The sequence below is a fragment of the Danio rerio genome, chromosome 25 (assembly GCF_049306965.1).
Source record: "Danio rerio strain Tuebingen ecotype United States chromosome 25, GRCz12tu, whole genome shotgun sequence".
NCBI classification, from domain to species: domain Eukaryota; kingdom Metazoa; phylum Chordata; class Actinopteri; order Cypriniformes; family Danionidae; genus Danio; species Danio rerio.
Window position 1 is genome coordinate 5,253,072 of NC_133200.1, and position 19,758 is coordinate 5,272,829.

Consider the following 19,758-nt stretch of genomic DNA (forward strand, 5'->3'; position numbering starts at 1 on the left):
ATCCCTTCATCCCAACAATCCACACATCTATCCATCTCAAATAACATCCATCCATCTACCCATCAGTAAATGTTAAATCCCATCCATTCATCCATCCATCCATCCATCCATCCATCCATCCATCCATCCATCTATCTATCCATATATCTATCCATTATCCATCCATCCGATCCATCTATCCATCCAATCCATCAAGCTCATCCAATCCAATCACATTCATCCATTGAACTCAATCCATCCTTATCCCATTCATCCATTCCCATTCAATCCTATTCCTCAATCCAATCCTATTCATCTATCCATCCCAGTCCAATCCAATCATCCACCCACACATCCATCCATTCAATCCCATCCATCCATCCCAATCCAATCCTTTTCATCCATCCATTTCAATCCAATCCCATTAATCCATCAATCCATCCAATAATGAGTGTCAATCTATCCATCCATTCATCCATCCATGAATTTCAAATCCCATCCACCCATCTTAAATCCCACCCATCCATCCAGCCATCCATCCATCCCAAATCCTATTCATCCATTCCAACTCCAATCCATCCCTTCATCTCAAATCCCAACCATCCATTCAATCAGCCAAAATCCCATCCATCCTAAATCCAATCCATACCAAATTCCATCCATCTTCAATCTTATTAAAAGCTTTTTCAAACATTTTGGTTTTGCTTTTTCAAACCAGCGTCAAACTTTGTCTTTGTGTGTTTTTATGAATATTGTAGTTATTTATCATCTTTAATCAAAACATATATTTTTCTCCTTTATCAACAATGTCTCCTCTATGATTGGTGTTTACTAGCAAAAGGGTGGGCTCAGCCTGTCAATCACACCAGATTCACTAATAAATCCACACTGACAAACTCAAACCCCGCCCTCCTGCTTTCTCATTCAAAAATCATCTTAACTCAATAATGAGTCAGAGTAGAAAAAAAAACTACAGCAACTATGTGAATTGAAGTATAAGTGATATATTCCTGTTATACACTGAATCTGAATAATGGCCTGCGCTGTCTGATAATTCACTATGGTGGTTGTTTTTGAATGAATGTTCAGGTATTGATGTGGATCAGGCCAGAAGAGAGGAGGAGCGGGTGATGCTCCAGGATGCCATGACCGTGTTGGCAGGAAGTGGTTCTCTGGTTCCTCATCCCAACACACAGGCCACGGCGCTACACGTCGCTGCTGCTAAAGGATACATCGAGGTGTTAAAGTAAGTGCCAGACACTGGCTGTTTCTCAATTCCAAGAACGCAGAGAACGGACTTGTGTTCTTCTGGAGACCGGTCTTGCCAGGTGTCTTCAGAAGAACGAACTCAGGAGACCGCGAGGGCAGAGAATGCGTCCTTTGAGAAATGGGATGCTGCGTTCTTCCTGATGGTCACGTGACCTTTACGTGTTTTAAATGGAAATTATTTAAACATTACAGCCTTCATACAACGATTTATTGTTTTTCCCCTTTTCAAAATATATATTTTGCATAAAAACATTATAAATCTCTGTTGCACAATATGAATAAAACAGATGTTAATACGAATTTCAGCAAACAAACACCCTTAATGTGTTTATTCCTTTATTAAGATGTTCATGGTAATGTTTACTTTCACCGTTTCATTTAGGGAAACTCCCGATGTAAATAAGTAATATCTCCAAACTTTAATAAGTAATCTAGATAAAATGCAGCGCTTCCCACCTCCAGTCGCAATGACTTCTGGGACTTCCAGAGTGAGTTCGGTGCTCAAGTCTGCATCAGTGCGTCCTCGATATCAAGAACACATCCGGGAAGTTTCACGCGTCCTCCGTACTTGCGGTCTTGAGTATTGGAACTGAACTTGGGCAGCTGATGATGACGTTGCACGAGAACACGAGGACGCAAGACCGCTGAAGAACGCATATTGAGAAACAGCCACTGAATGCTAAACAGAAAATATGTAGTAAAAGAGCTGCTCGGATAGGCGTTGAAGAGAGAATGATTGGTTCTACTTCCAGTTGAGGATCACCATTGACTTGCATAGTGTTTTGTTTTTAGATAACTTTTTAGATACCAATATTTTTGAAAATGTTGTCTTTTTTGTTCAACAGGATAAACTCTCACAAATTTGATCAAGTGGATTGTCAGTAAATGAGAATATAATTTTTATAATTTCATAAATGATACTTTTTTATGAATTTTTTTTTTCAATAACGTAAATTTTAAAGATTTGTGGAGTGTGTTTTGTGTTAGTTTTGGCCTGTCATGAATGAATAAATAAATATGACAGTAAAACTGCCAGTAGGTTTTGACAAGTCCCTGGATTAATCAGTGATTCATTGAATCGTTCATTCGAATAGTTTGTTCAAATCAACTGATTCTTTATGACTGACAATGCTCCATTTAGATGGGCTAATCCCTACGCCCTAGTCCCTTTGAAGGGTTTACCCTCCGGTGTGACATCTTCTCAGGGATTAGGGCATAAGGGTTGAGCCCTTTCAAATGTAAAGCAGTGTGCGATACCAATGAACTTCTTTGTGCAACGGATCATGGGGTGTCCATTAGTTGTACCCTTCAGAACTCTTAATTGTGAAGGCCCTTTTTTTGCCGTTTGGAGTGTGATTAATATACAATTTGGAACACCTGCGAATTTATCAATGTATTTCCATCCACCTATGTTTTTATGCGCATTTTGGATGTACATTAAAAACAATTGTCGGAAACGGCAAGATGCGCATAAATTTAAAAAAATGCACATAAGTGAGTAGGGTAAACTTTTTATTCGATAAGAAAAAATATGCAAAAACTGCGTTGGAAACACTTTTACCAAACAAATTCCAGTATGCGCATTAAAAAGGTCATGTGATTTTGTTAAGAGAGATCATGTGATGATAAAAATGTGTGTGAATGGATGAACCAGCAGGCTGTAAAACATCTGAAGTGCTGTTTTGGTCATTCTAAAACGCCTAAACCATTTCAGTTTTAGTGTAATAATTTATTTATGACCTACAGAATCAAGAACGTCTGTGCTCCGCGTCTCATGCCTTCAAACACAACCACAGGTTCACTGCGTGTCAAGATTGCCCTCTGAGGCGCAAGTCCTTTTTTAAATGAAGAAGATTGATGCAGCTTCTCCTACTGCAGCAAATTCAGTTTTAACTGTTGATATTTGGCACCAGTTGACCAGGAAGTGATGATTTTGATCGCTTTGACTTGTTGGATGAAATGCTGCTTTATTCGCACGTCTTTTATGCGATACCTTTGCGCATAAAGTTAGTTCGCATTTTTGGATGGAAGCATAGCTATTGACTCTGTTCATTAAGAAGCTTTGCGCATAAAGTTAGTTCGCATTTTTGGATGGAAGCATAGCTATTGACTCTGTTCATTAAGAAGCTTTGCGCATAAAGTTAGTTCGCATTTTTGGATGGAAGCATAGCTATTGACTCTGTTCATTAAGAAGCTTTGCGCATAAAGTTAGTTCGCACGCATTTTTGGAAGGAAACATAGCTATTGACTCAGTTTGTTAAGAAGCTTTGCGCATAAAGTTAGTTCGCATTTTTGGATGGAAACATAGCTATTGACTCAGTTCGTTAAGAAGCTTTACGCATAAAGTTAGTTCGCATTTTTGGATGGAAACATAGCTATTGACTCAGTTCATTAAAAAGCTTTGCGCATAAAGTTAGTTTGTATTTTTGGATGGAAACATAGCTATTGACTCAGTTCGTTAAGAAGCTTTGCGCATAAAGTTAGTTCGCATATTTGGATGGAAACATAGCTTTTGACTCAGTTCCTTAAGAAGCTTTGCGCATAAAGTTAGTTCGCATTTTTGGATGGAAACATAGCTATTGACTCAGTTCGTTAAGAAGCTTTGCGCATAAAGTTAGTTCGCATTTTTGGATGGAAACATAGCTATTGACTCAGTTCGTTAAAAAGCTTTGCGCATAAAGTTAGTTCGCATTTTTGGATGGAAACATAGCTATTGACTCAGTTCGTTAAGAAGCTTTGCGCATAAAGTTAGTTCGCATTTTTGAATGGAAACATAGCTATTGACTCTGTTCATTAAGAAGCTTTGCGCATAAAGTTAGTTCGTATTTTTGGATGGAAACATAGCTATTGACTCAGTTCGTTAAAAAGCTTTGCGCATAAAGTTAGTTCGCATTTTTGGATGGAAACATAGCTATTGACTCAGTTCATTAAAAAGCTTTGCGCATAAAGTTAGTTTGTATTTTTGGATGGAAACATAGCTATTGACTCAGTTCGTTAAGAAGCTTTGCGCATAAAGTTAGTTCGCATATTTGGATGGAAACATAGCTTTTGACTCAGTTCCTTAAGAAGCTTTGCGCATAAAGTTAGTTCGCATTTTTGGATGGAAACATAGCTATTGACTCAGTTCGTGAAGAAGCTTTGCGCATAAAGTTAGTTCGCATTTTTGGATGGAAACATAGCTATTGACTCAGTTCGTTAAGAAGCTTTGCGCATAAAGTTAGTTTGCATTTTTGGATGGAAACATAGCTATTGACTCAGTTCGTTAAGAAGTGAAACTACACCGGGGGTGTCAAATCCAAACTTGGTAAGGGCCGCAATGAGTGTTGTGAATTAAGTCAGAGGCCGTACATACACATTTTTAAAATGTATTTATTGGAGAAAATAATAGTGTATTAACAACTCTAACATCTCCATAACACTTCATTAAACCACATTATCAAAATAGTAAGGTTTAACGTTTAATTTTAATTTGGTCCACATTTGTGTCACAGCAAGTTTTATCTCAATCAAAATATGAAATATGGTCTCTAACCAATATAAGCATAAAACAGTACAGTAGGAGGGAAACTGTTAAACAGTACATTTAAGAGGGAAAAATAAAGCAATATATTTATTAGTAGGCTATAATAGATAAATGGTGGCCTGTGTAATAAATTGTATTATTTAGATTATTTTGCTCCAAAGGACACTTGCGCTAGGCTTATATATCAAACCTAAAAAAAATTAGGGATTTTTAACTTACCAGACACTCTGCATCTTTTCATAGAAACAATCTCATCTATTCTAGGTGTAATGTCTCTTGCCATGGCTACTTTCATTACAGACATAATTTGGTGGTCTGTGAGGCGGGATCTGTGGGATGTTTTGGTCAGCTTCATTATAGAGAACATTTGTTCGCATGTGTATGTGCTCCTAAACATAGACATGACGCGTGCAGTGTTAAAGAGACTAGGGTGAAGCGCGACAGCACCTCCTGTGTCTCATTATTGTAATTGTCACAGACCTTATATTTAAAGCGAGCGCTTTAAAGGTAAAAAACCCTGAAAAATAATAATAATAATTAAAAGATATGTTTTTGTTTCCTAAAACGTCATCTCAGAGTGGACGGAAAGCCAAGACGGAGAGAAAAAGTTATTTTTAAATGAAGACGTATTAGTGTGGACATTGCCTAAGATGCACATATCTCCTATTTTTTAGCTTCGTTTACAAGTATTTTCATTGGCGTAAGAAACAATTAAATATATTTTTCAAAAGCTATTCTGTATAATCACGCATGTCAAGCATTTGGTATCCATGTGACCCTCTGCCTCAGGGTGCTGTTGAAGTGTGGGATAGACGTGGACAGTCGGGACAGTGACGGTTGGACGGCGTTCCACGCGGCGGCTCACTGGGGTCAGGAAGAGGCCTGCAGTCTCCTCGCCGAACACATGTGTGACATGACCGCCGTCAATAATGTGGTACAGAAGCTTTTATCATCCTAAAGAACACTCAGAACTAGAACTGCTTTAAAGACCTTGAGCAATGTGGTGTGGATGCTAACATGGCTAAGCATTATATATTTCTGCAGTAGCTATTAGTTTGAACAGGCTTTATAAAGTTTGTGAAGATAAACTTTGCTTGGATGTTGCCCTGAAAAACTGAACCAGAAAGTTGGAAGAAGTTTTAGATTGATGAATAAATGGATAACCTACTTTTTTTTTTAGCCAATTCAGTTCATTTACCACTGAAAGATTGCATTCTTGCTTTTCTACTGTTTTAGCACAACCTGCTGGTCTTGTAGTATTTACAGTTTGTAAAATGAGACCTAGACCTAGTTAAATAAGACCTAGAACTAGTTAAATAAGACCTAGAACTAGTTAAATAAGGCCTAGAACTAGTTAAATAAGACCTAGAACTAGTTAAATAAGACCTAGAACTAGTTAAATAAGACCTAGAACCAGTTAAATAAGACATAGAACTAGTTAAATAAGACCTAGAACTAGTTAAATAAGACAGGGTACTAGTTAAATAAGGCCTAAAACAAATTAAATAAGACCTAGAACTAGTTAAATAAGACATGGAACTAGTTAAATAAGGCCTAGAACTAGTTAAATAAGGCATCTAACTAGTTAAATAAGACATAGAACTAGTTAAATAAGACCTAGAACTAGTTAAATAAGACCTAGAACTAGTTAAATAAGACAGAGAACTAGTTAAATAAGACAGGGAACTAGTTAAATAAGGCATCTAACTAGTTGAATAAGACCTAGAACCAGTTAAATAAGACCTATAGCTAATTAAATAAGACATAGAACTAGTTAAATAAGACAGGGAACTAGTTAAATAAGGCATCTAACTAGTTGAATAAGACCAAGAACTAGTTAAATAAGACCTAGAACCAGTTAAATAAGATCTATAACTAATAAATAAGACATAGAACTAGTTAAATAAGACCTAGAACTAGTTAAATAAGACAGGGAACTAGTTAAATAAGGCCTAAAACAAATTAAATAAGACCTAGAACTAGTTAAATAAGACATGGAACTAGTTAAATAAGGCCTAGAACTAGTTAAATAAGGCATCTAACTAGTTAAATAAGACCTAGAACTAGTTAAATAAGGCATCTAACTAGTTAAATAAGACCTAGAACTAGTTAAATAAGACAGGGAACTAGTTAAATAAGACCTAGAACTAGTTAAATAAGACCTAGAACTAGTTAAATAAGGCATAGAACTAGTTAAATAAGACAGGGAACTAGTTAAATAAGGCATCTAACTAGTTGAATAAGACCTAGAACTAGTTAAATAAGACCTAGAACCAGTTAAATAAGACCTAGAACTAATAAATAAGACATAGAACTAGTTAAATAAGACCTAGAACTAGTTAAATACGACAGGGAACTAGTTAAATAAGGCCTAAAACAAATTAAATAAGACCTAGAACTAGTTAAATAAGACATGGAACTAGTTAAATAAGGCCTAGAACTAGTTAAATAAGGCTTAGAACTAATTAAATAAGACAGGGAACTAGTTAAATAAGGCATCTAACTAGTTGAATAAGACCTAGAACTAGTTAAATAAGACCTAGAACCAGTTAAATAAGACCTAGAACTAATAAATAAGACATAGAACTAGTTAAATAAGACCTAGAACTAGTTAAATACGACAGGGAACTAGTTAAATAAGGCCTAAAACAAATTAAATAAGACCTAGAACTAGTTAAATAAGACATGGAACTAGTTAAATAAGGCCTAGAACTAGTTAAATAAGGCATCTAACTAGTTAAATAAGACATAGAACTAATTAAATAACACCTAGAACTAGTTAAATAAGACCTAGAACTAGTTAAATAAGACAGAGAACTTGTTAAATAAGGCTTAGAACTAATTAAATAAGACCTTGAACTAGTTAAATAAGACCTAGAACTAGTTAAATAAGACATTGAACTAGTAAAATAAGACATAGAGCTAGTTAAATAAGACCTAGAACCAGTTAAGTAAAACATAGAACTAGTTAAATAGGGCCTAGAACTAAATAAATGAGGAATATAACTAGTTAAATAAGACCTAGAACTAGCTTAATAAGGTATAGAAATAGTTAAATAAGACCTAGAACTAGTTAAATAGGACAGTTTTCAGTGTATAATGTAATGTTTATCTGTCGAAGGGCCAAACTCCACTGGACGTGGCGGACGAGAACATCATTGATAACTTGGAGGAGCTGCAGAAGAAGCAGAACGCTGTAAGTTTGTGTGTTTATGCGTTCACTATCTTATCACTGCTCTGCTTAATGTTCAAAGCCTGCTTTTAATCTAAGAAAATGAGCAGTGCTGTAAGAATGTCAACATTTTGGAGTATATTTCAAAGAAAGGATGATATGAGAGGATGAAAGCAGAGGTATTTAAATGAGAGGTTAGAATAGAGTTTTTGATATCAAACCCAATATCTGCATTAATTATAAAGCGTACATACTCAAAGTGTGTTATACTTTTTAGTCGCTTCTTTTTAATGCATGAATTGTGTTGCTGATGAATTATTAAGAGCTGTTGTTGATGTTTTTGACTCAGATGCGTTCTGAGAAACAGAAGATCCAGACGCCCGTCATCGAGACCAGCCCACCTGTTTCTATGGCACCAGCTCGACCTCGCAGGTGACATCACACACACAACGTCCAATCAGAGTGTTTCAATCCTTCATTTTGAGTGATTGAAAGCGAGAGAAAAATTTAATAAATGTATAAATTTATATAATTAATTACAGTAACTTTTATTATTATTAAACTTTTTACAATAATATATATTTTTTAATTTGTTTAGTCTTTTTAAATATTTAAAAAAATATTTTTAATAATTTTGGCTTAAATTAATTTTTTTTTCTTTTTTTACAATATGTTAATAATATTAAACATATTTCAATTATAATACTTTTATAGCTTTAATAAGAAACTTTTAAAACCTTTTTTACCATTTTATTAGATTGCAGTTTTTATAATTTTCATAGTTATTATAAGTTAAACAGAAATAAAATTGGATTTCGATTAGCTGTTTTGGTCATTTTAACCCTTATGTGCTGTTGTGGATGTTTTTATCCACACTGGGGTGATTTTTGAGTCTTAAATTGGCCATAACTTTTTATGTGTTTCAGCTAGTGGAATGATTTTTGGTGACATGTTATTTTAAAAATGTTCGAATTAAAAAAAAACTCAACAATATACTCTGGGCAAATTTACTACCCTTTTGTTATTTTGGGGATGAAAACGTCAACTGAATTAAAGTGCTGTAAAATGCATCAGATTAATATTTTTACATAAAAAAAAAAAAAAAAGAATTGAGAATTGATCTCTGTGGAACTCCAAAATTATAAATTGTACATTCTGATTCTTTTACTTAGTTTAAATTCAGCTGCAATCATTTTTGTTCGTTTTTGTTTTAATAATGTCAATATAGCTTTGCTTAGTAATTATTTTAAACCGCGCCCATATTGATTTTAATTTTCTTCTCACTGATTGGCTGATGTGCATGTGACCCGCAGGACTTCGATCTCGCGTATGAGCAGTCGAGAGAAGATCACTCTGCATGGGCGAGAGAAACATGCTCCGCCCACTCTTCAGACTCTGCCCACAGAGGAGGATGAGGACGAGTCGACACGCACAGCCAGCCAATCAAAGCCCTCCAGCAGCTCCAGCTCAGAGGAAGAGAGCGAATCAGAGAGTGACGCAGAGTCAGGTGACCAGACCCCATCCATTTTTAGTCTGTCAATCAAAAACGGCAGTAACTAACTAACTGATGATGTTTGTGTTGTCAGAAAAAGCCAAAACTCGAGAAATGATCAACAACTTGAACAACAAGCGAAACGCAGCACCAGTAACAAGCTCTGTGACCAGCAGCGGTCCAAACCAGGTTAAAAAGGTGAACAAATAACTACTTTCAAGCATCCAGTTTTATGAAATGTTGACAGTTTTAACATATAGTTTAGAGTGTGTTCAAAACTAAATATTTGGTACGATTTTGAGGGTTTCATACAATGTATAGTACTATTATTCATCAAATTAAAAAAGCAAATGTATATAAAAGTTGTTTTATTTTAGTAAAATTGAGGTTGTTAATATAATATAATATAATAGAATAGAATAGAATAGAATAGAATAGAATATAATATAATATAATATAATATAATAAAATATAATATAATATAATATAATATAATATAATATAATATAATAAAATAAAATATAATATAATATAATATAATATAATATAATATAAAATAATATAATATAATAAAATATAAAATAGTATAATATAATAAAATATAATATAAAATAATATAATATAATATAATAAAATATTATATAAAATAATATAATATAATATAATATAATATAATATAATATAATATAATATAATAAAATATTATATAATATAATAAAATAAAATATAAATATAATATAAAATAATGTAATATAATATAAAATAATATAAAATAATATATTTTAATATAATATAATATAATATAATATAATATAATATAATATAATATAATATAATATAATATAATATAATATATATGTGTGTTCAGACTGAAGCGGGTCGGACCCCGGTGACTGAGGCTCCAGGCTCCTGGAGAACGTCTCTGCGCAAAGCTGGAAGTTCGGTGACTCTGGGCTCCACAGGGGCCTCTGATGCAGCCAGTGAGGCCCTGAAGGACCCCGAGACCAAACTGGGCATGACACGCTCTGCATCCAGTCCCAGACTGAGCTCTGAAGCTGACAATAAGGTATAGCATGCAGCCATATACTCTCAAACAGTATGAGTAAAACCATGCTACAGCCTTGCTAGCAATGCGCTAAAACATTCTGGCAGTCTCAAATCATTTTAAAACATGTTAGTAGTGTATTAAATTATTGTTGAAGCTTGATAACAACATAACATTTTGTTTCTTCTTACCAGAAACATGCTAACAACTTGTTAAAGCATGTTAGCTTTGTGTTAAATCAAGGTTACTAAATACAGCTACCAGTTAAAACATGTTATTGAGTCATGCTATAGCCATGCTAGCTATGTGCTAAAACCTTCTGGCAGTGTCTAAAATCATGTTAGAACATGTCAGAAGTGTATTAAATTATTGTTGAAGCATGATAACAGCATAACATTGTGTTTATTCTTACCAGAAACATGCTAACAGCTTGTTAAAACATTAGCATTGTGTTAAATCAAGGTTAATAAGACAAGCAATGTGCTATTATTGAATTGAATAATGCTAGAAACTAGCAATGTGCTCAGACGTGGTAATTATGTTAGCAGTGGTAAAATGTTAACAGTATGGTACATCATTGTTTAAACATGCTAGCAACAAGACAAAACAGGCTGGCATTGTGCTAAGATATGTTAGAAACATGTTAATAACATGAATGCATTTGCTAGCATTGTGCTAAATCATTTAGAAACATGTTAGCATCCTGATAACATTTGCTTGCATTGAATTCAACCATGCTAGAAACATGCTAGCACTGTGTTCAATTATGGAAATTATGTTAGCAGTGTTAAATTGTTAACATTATGTTACATCATTGTATAAACATACTAGCAACCTCAGAAAATAGGTTAGCATTGTGCTAGAAATGTTAGAAACATGTTAACAACCTGAATAAATCTCTTAGCATTTTGCTAAATCATTTAGAAACATGTTAGCATCCTGATAACATTTGCTATAATTGAGTTCAGTCATGCTAGCAATGTGTTCAAACATAAGTATGTTAGCAGTGTTAAAATGTTAACAGTATGCTACATTATTGTATAAACATACTAGCAACCTCATAAAATAGGTTAGCATTGTGCTAAAAATGTTAGAAACATGTTAACAACCTGAATAAATTTGCTAACATTGTGCTAAATCATTTAGAAACATGTTAGCATCCTGATAACATTTGCTACAATTGAGTTCAATCATGCTAGCAATGTGTTCAAACATATGTTAGCAGTGTTAAAATGTTAACAGTATGCTAAATCATTGTATAAACATGCTAGCAGCCTCATAATATAAGTTAGCATTGTGCTAAAAATGTTAGAAACATGCTAGCAACCTGAAATATTTGCATGCATTGTGCTAAATCTTTTTAGAAACATGTCAGCATCCTGATACAGTTTGCTAGCATTGATTTCAATCATGCTAGAAACATGCTAGCAATGTGTTTAAACATAGGTTAGCAGTGTTAAAATGTTAACAGTGTAACATAATTATAGAAACTTGCTAGTTTCTTTAGAAGATGCAAGAAACATGCTATCAAGAATCATGTTAGCAACATGATCAATTTTGGATGCATTGTGCTAAATCATCTTAGAAACAAGTTAGCAACCATGCTATCACATTTTAACACTTAAAATATGCTACGTATAAAGTAAACCAATTTATCAAAACATAGCAAAGTGTTGAAAAAAAGAGCATCACAATGTAAATGATGTCACTTCCTGTCCTCAGGAGCCCAGGTTAGCACGTGTTCAGCCAACTCCATCCAGACGTCTTTTTAGCATTAGCGACAACAGCACCAACTCCGACAACACCAGCAGGTGAGTGACACAGGAAACACGCAAACTTCACTTCCTGTTTTGAAAATTTTCCAAGCTCATCATCATCGTCTGTGTGTTTGTGTGTAGCTTGTTGAGTCGTAGCTCTTCATATACACGCCGCCTGAACACCCAATCCGCTAGCGACGCGTCGAATCCCTCATTACCTCGTAGCTCATCCTATGGGCGGAAACTTGACGAGTCTTCAGTGACCTCTGTAAACAGCGCAACCTCCGGATTAAGTCGCCTCAATAATCTAGTGGCTCAGAGGTGCGTTATTGACTAATTGATTGTGTTTTTTGTTAGCGTGATAGTTGAGTCATTTGCATTTACACAGTCTGCTTTTTTCTTTACAGGTCGGCTCAGGAAGAGGCCGAAAAGAAGGATCCAGTGTCCAATTCTGTAACAACAACAACCACTACGACAGGAGAGTCGGAGACCAAGCAGAGACGCAAGTGAGTGTGTGTTGATTTACAAGAAACAGAGCGCTAATAAAATAAGCCATGCTAGCCTGGAGTCAATGTGAAATAGCTTCTAACCTATTCACTTTCTTAAACACAACGTGAACGATTAATCTGTGAATGCTTTTCTACATTAAAACCTTACAACAATAATAATGGCCACATATTAAAATAGGTTAGCAACATGTTAGCAATAAGCTAGCATAGTGTTAGGTAAAGTTAGACACTTTAGTAACGTGCTAAGATAGCTAGCGTTGTGTTATTTCACGTTAGAAATAGGCTAGTGTTAAATAATGCTAACATAATGTCAAATTACATTTTAAACATGCTACATCTTAAAACATGTTAAGAAGTGTTAGCAGTGTGTAAAATATGGTGGGCTGACACGTTTTAGAATACTAACAGTCTGAAATGTTTGAAAAATATCTACACGGCAGGGCATTAAATTATGCTAGAGCTTTGTTAGCTTTGTTAAAACATGTTAGCAGTGTGTTAAATCATGGATATGTGAACTGAGATATTACAAACAATTTTAAATCACGTTAGAAACGTGATTATCAAGTTGCTAAAAGATTATGAACACATTATTTGCCTATTAAAGCTAGAAGGCTATTGATGTTGCGCAATATACAGTATATTAGCAATTCACATGACAAACATGATAACAACCTCTTAAAACATGCTAGCATTGAGCCAAATCATGCTGGAAACATGCATTTCTTGAATCATACCAAAACATGCTAGCAGTGTTTTAAAACATGTTAGCATTGTTTTTGAATTATGCTAGAAACATGTTAGTATTGTGTTAAATCATGCTAGAAAACATGCTAACGTTGTATTAAATTATGTTAGAAAACCTGCAAGCATTGTGTTAAATCATGCTAGAAACATGCTAGTATTGCTAAATCATGCTACAATAAGCATTGTGTTCAATCGTGGTAGTTTTGCTAGTATTGTGTTAAAACATGCTAGAAAACATGCTAGCATTGTGATGAAACATGATAGCATTGAGTTGAAACATGATAGCATTGAGTTAAATCAGTTAGACACATGATAGCCTTGTTATAAATCATGGTAAAAACATACTAATGTTGTGTTAAATCATGCTAAAAACATGTTAGCATTGAGTTAAATCCCTTAGAAACATGATAGCCTTGTGTTAAATCATGCTGGAAATCATGCTAACGTAATATATGCTACATCTTAAAACATGTTAAGAAGTGTTAGCATTGTGTAAAATATGGTGGGCAAAAAAATATGTGCAACCCATTATATATATAATGGGTTGCACATTTCATTTAATGTTGACTTTAAAATTGGTCTGACCTTGTTTCTGAATATTATTGCTGTTTATTTGCTGCTCAGAGCTGATCTACCAGCTCTAACTAGCTTTACCAAAATGTTAAACCAGGATAAGCTCAGATCCAGCAGCTGGAAGTCCCATTTAGACAATTTTTGACTAATTTCAGCAAAAAATAAAAAATAAAACGGATTGTTTTCACTGCCTGAAGCTGGAGTGTGTATGTTTGTGTGTAGGTCATATCTGACTCCTGTGCGTGATGAGGAGGCTGAAGCTCAGAGAAAAGCTCGATCCAGACATGCTCGTCAATCCAGACGCTCCACACAGGTCAGTCCAGCCGCTGCTGTTTATGCTAACCTAAAGTAAATCTTTGGTTTAAATAAGAAAATTATGCTATTAAAATGTGCACTAATTTGCATGCCCCCCCCACCTAATTTGCACGTTTTCCACCTAGATTGCATGCTTTATGCTATTAACATATGCACCAATTTGCACATTTTTTCCTAATTTGCACATCCCCCCCCCTAATTTGCACGTTTTCCTCCTAGATTGCATGTTTTATGCTATTAACATATGCACCAATTTGCACATTTTTTCCTAATTTGCACATCCCCCCCTAATTTGCACGTTTTCCTCCTAGATTGCATGTTTTATGCTATTAACATATGCACCAATTTGCACATTTTTTCCTAATTTGCACATCCCCCCCTAATTTGCACGTTTTCCTCCTAGATTGCATGTTTTATGCTATTAAAATATGCACCAATTTGCACGTTTTATACTTTTAAAATATGCACCAATTTGCACGTTTTCACCAATTAGCATGTTTTCTCTCCTAATTTGCACGTTTTATTCTTTTAAAATATGCACCAATTTGCAAGTTTTCCCTAATTTGCATGTTTTCTCCCCTAATTTGCAAGTTTTATGCTATTAAAATATGCACCAATTAGTTTTTTCCCCTAATTTGCATGTTTTCTCCCCTAATTTGCACGTTTTATGCTATTAAAATAGGCACCAATTTGCACGTTTTCCCTAATTTGCATGTTTTCTCATCTAATGTGCAAGTTTTATGCTATTAAAATATGCACTAATTTGCACGTTTCATGCTATTAAAATATGCACCAATTTGCACGTTTTCACCAATTAGCATGTTTTCTCTCCTAATTTGCAAGTTTTATGCTATTAAAATATGCACCAATTTGCACGTTTTCCCTAATTTGCATGTTTTCTCCCCTAATTTGCAAGTTTTATGCTATTAAAAAATGCACTAATATGCACGTTTTATGCTATTAAAATATGCACCAATTTCCACGTTTTTACCAATTAGCATGTTTTCTCCCCTAATTTGCAAGTTTTATGCTATTAAAATATGCACCAATTTGCACGTTTTATGCTTTTAAAATATGCACCAATTAGTTTTTTCCCCTAATTTGCATGTTTTCTCCCCTAATCTGCACGTTTTATGCTATTAAAATAGGCACCAATTTGCACGTTTTCCCTAATTTGCATGTTTTCTCTTCTAATGTGCAAGTTTTATGCTATTAAAATATGCACTAATTTGCACGTTTTATGCTATTAAAATATGCACCAATTTCCACGTTTTCACCAATTAGCATGTTTTCTCCCCTAATTTGCAAGTTTTATGCTATTAAAATATGCACCAATTAGTTTTTTTCCCTAATTTGCATGTTTTTCCCCTAATTTGCAAGTTTTATGCTATTAAAATATGCACCAATTAGTTTTTTTCCCTAATTTGCATGTTTTCTCCCCTAATTTGCAAGTTTTATGCTATTAAAATATGCACCAATTTGCACGTTTTCCCTAATTTGCATGTTTTCTCCCCTAATTTGCCTGTTTTATGCTATTAAAATATGCACCAATTTGCAGGTTTTCCCTAATTTGCATGTCCCCCCCTTGTTTGCACGTTTTTCCTAACCTAATAAAGTTTTTTTCCTTCTAATTTGCATGTTTTTGCCATGTTTTAGTATCATATATATATATATATATATATATATATATATATATATATATATATATATATATATATATATCAACTACATCACGGATGAACAATTATATTCATATACATTCCAAGAAATAATATATAAGAAAATCTAAAATATCAATAAACAAAAGCACATAATTAATAAAAATTGTGCTTAAAATGTATGAAATAAAACTGAAAAAGTAACTGAAATTTAAATGTTTATAAATGTTTTGTCTGGAAACAAATCTGACCCAGATTGATCTGTTTACCATATCAACCAGCCAATCCAGTTTGTTTCATGCAACATTAAGCAAAAAGTATTTGAATCCAGTGATATGACAATGATAAATCTGTTTACTAGTGTCCCTTCAGAAGTGTTTATAATGATATTTGTTCTGTGGAATCTGCAGTAAACAGCCAGCAGGAGCTCTCGCTAACACCGTATGACCTTTAACCCTGACCTCCGACCTCAACATAAGGAAAACATCAGTGTGTGTAGCTGCAGTTTCTCTAGTGTGTCCAGACTCACGCTGACCACTGTATGTGTGTGTTTGCTCTTCAGGGTGTTACTCTGACAGACCTGCAGGAAGCCGAGAAGACAATGAAGACGGAAAACAAGGGAAAGAAAGAAGACGAGGAGAAAGAAGGGAAGCAAAAGAAGGGAGAGGAAGGGGTGAGAGAGCTGGAGTTTAAGACTAATATCACTGATGAACCAGTCCTAAATGGTGCAGGGGTAAAGGTCAGGCGTGCCCTGTTTGTTTTATGTTCATTTACTCTGAAACTGAATAACAATGGTTTAATCATAATATCGGAAACTGGGTGATGTGTCAGATCGCTGCTATTATAGTTTATGGTTAGAGATTTGCTAAAATTTTAGTATATATGTCTTAAAAGTACACCCAAACAATCACAATAATTTTAAATATTACAGTGTTTATTAATATAAATCATTTATCTATATAAATAATCACACTTTATTTCAGAAAAAAGTTGAGCTTTATGTGTGTGTGTATGTATTAGGGCTGCATAATATATCGTTTCAGCGTCGATATCGCAATGTGTGTATTCGCAATAGTCACGTCACAGTATCTGCAGTGTTGAGCTGGATTATAGTTTATCAGCAACGCACAGTGCTATTTTACATTACATTTGACTATTCAGTTACTGTAGCTGAATATCTGACTACTATTTGACTCTCCGGAAAACCATTAAGCACTGCTTATTACACTTTTATCTTTGTTTTTAATTCATCAAACCGTATTTATACTTGCAATGTGTTTGATTCACTCCGCTACAAAAATATCCCAGTCAATCTAATTCATGATGTCCTTCAAAATAGATCTATTCAAGCCAGCTGTTGAAATAGTATTCATATCTCAATATATATCACTGAAAAATAAAATATTGCAATGTCAGATGTTTTCCAATATCGTGCAGCCCTAATATATATATATATATATATATATATATATATATATATATATATATATATATATATATATATATATATACAGGGCTTGACAATACATTTTTTTGATCACCAGCCACTGTGGCTAGTAGATTTCCAACGTTACTAGCCACTCGCCATTTTCACTAGCCACACTTTTGTTGCTGGGAAAATATCTAAATTTGACATTGACATGCTAAAATTTGTTGATGTAGATGTGTTAGGTCCACATGCCTCCTCATTCATTTCACTTTTTGTGTGTGTTGTGTATGAGCTTGCTCAATGAGCAAATAGGTTGTGTTGCATTGCAATTAGTTTATATATATATATACAGTTGAAGTCAGAGTTATTAGCCCCCCTGAAGTATTAACACCCCCCCCCTATTTTTTACCTAATTTCTGTTTAACGTAGAGCAGATTTTTTTCAACACATTTCTAATCATAATAGTTTTAATAACTCATCTCTAATTGATTTATGTTATCTTTGCCATAATGAAAGTAAATAATATTTTACTAGATCTTCTTCGAGACACTTCTATACAGCTTAAAGTGACATTTAAAGGCTTAACTAGGGTAATTAGGGTAATTAGGCAAGTTAGGGTAATAATTCTGTAGACTATCAGGAAAAATATAGCTTAAAGGGGTGATCATTTCGACCTTAAAATGGTGTTTAAAAAATTAAAAACTGCTTTTATTCTTGCCAAAATAAAACAAATAAGACTTTCTCCAGAAGAAACAATATTATCAGACATACTGTAAAAATTTCCTTGCTTTGTTAAACATCATTTGGAAAATATTCAAAAAAGAAAACAAAAATTCAAAGGGGGCTAATAATTCTGACTTCAACTGTATATATATATTATTATATATTATTATTATTATTATTATATATGCATTATTGCTATTCTTGTATTTTTATAAAATATATATTTTAATATTTTATATAGTAAAAATTAAAATATATGAAATATATTTCATAAAAATACAAGACTAGCAATAATTTTAAATACTAGATTAGTTATTTGTTTAAATATTTACATAATTTTCTAATGTATATAAAAATATTTAGTATGCACATTATATAAATGTTTGTTTGCTAATAATTAACTGCGATGGAAAAACTTTATTTAGCTATTTTTATGTTGAATTGCATATAGAGAGAGAGAGCAAAGTCATATATGTGAAAACTATTAGATTTATTCAATTATTTACTTCAATTTTATGCCTCTAAACAATCAAAATGCTAAAATAGCCACAAAATAATAAAATGTGTTTTATACATAAATGTATTTTGTTTTTTAAACTGTTATGTTGTAATGTGTTTGCAAATACTTACTTAAGTGTTTGCAAATACTATATATAATACAATATTATTTGCCATTTATTTTTATTAATAAATTGTCTGACTTTGGTGTGTATATATATATATATATATATATATATATATATATATATATATATATATATATATATATATAGTTTATATTATATTTGGTGTGTGTATATATATATATATATATATATATATATATATATATATATATATATATATATATATATATATATATATATATATATAGTATGTCTACAGAAAAGTGTAACACTTATGAATTAAATGACACAGGGGGAGAAAAATGATTAATTGTGCTCAATTTTGAAAGTTTCACTTAGGGGCGTTCTCACTTTTGTTGCCGGGGTTTTAGTTATTATTGGCTGTATTTGTTGTTGTTTTGAGAGGACAATACATTTACACTGCTATACACACTTTACACTGACTACTTTTCATTGTATCAAAGAGTCATTTCTGCAGTGTTGTCCTATGAAAAGTTATGAATAAATAATTGCAGAAGCAGGAGGGGTGTACTCACTTTTGTGACATACTGTATATATATATATATTTATATGTGTGTAATGTGTGTGCGTGCAGGAGGTGAGCTGGCGTTCTCGAATCGCTAATCTACAGAAGTCAGATCTGCTGGGTCTCACACACCCTCCTGGAGCTCCACGTCCAGACAGACCAGGTGACCTTCAGACCCATATCACGGCTGTCCTCAAACACACACTGAAGACCTGTTTGACACTGTGTGTGTGTGTGTGTGTGTGTGTGTGTGTGTGTGTGTGTGTGTGTGTGTGTGTGTGTGAGTGCGTGTGTGCGCACATGTGTGCGTGCGTATCTTCATGTTTCTCTTGTGTGTGTGTGTTTGTGTGTCTGTGTATTGTTTTCATGTCTGTTATGTGTGTGTGTGTGTTTGTCTTTGTGTGTGTCCGTGTTTGTG

The 19,758-nt window shown here is 33.6% G+C and overlaps 1 protein-coding gene across 2 annotated transcripts in view; it reads left to right on the forward strand.

The window, feature by feature from the left end:
• The window catches only part of zmp:0000001167, a 43,443-nt gene that overhangs the window by 17,315 nt on the left and 6,370 nt on the right, over positions 1-19,758 (forward strand). Inside the window, exons 4-16 of one of the 2 annotated variants that reach the window (XM_002666774.8) lie at positions 1,069-1,225; positions 5,561-5,705; positions 7,893-7,967; positions 8,293-8,375; positions 9,257-9,450; positions 9,530-9,633; positions 10,304-10,501; positions 12,203-12,291; positions 12,379-12,558; positions 12,645-12,743; positions 14,286-14,376; positions 16,599-16,709; positions 19,410-19,503. In XM_002666774.8, coding sequence (XP_002666820.3) covers positions 1,069-1,225; positions 5,561-5,705; positions 7,893-7,967; positions 8,293-8,375; positions 9,257-9,450; positions 9,530-9,633; positions 10,304-10,501; positions 12,203-12,291; positions 12,379-12,558; positions 12,645-12,743; positions 14,286-14,376; positions 16,599-16,709; positions 19,410-19,503 — 1,620 coding nt within the window. The remainder of the gene's footprint in view (positions 1-1,068; positions 1,226-5,560; positions 5,706-7,892; positions 7,968-8,292; positions 8,376-9,256; positions 9,451-9,529; positions 9,634-10,303; positions 10,502-12,202; positions 12,292-12,378; positions 12,559-12,644; positions 12,744-14,285; positions 14,377-16,598; positions 16,710-19,409; positions 19,504-19,758) is intronic. The other variant, XM_073942520.1, reaches the window with a different exon arrangement.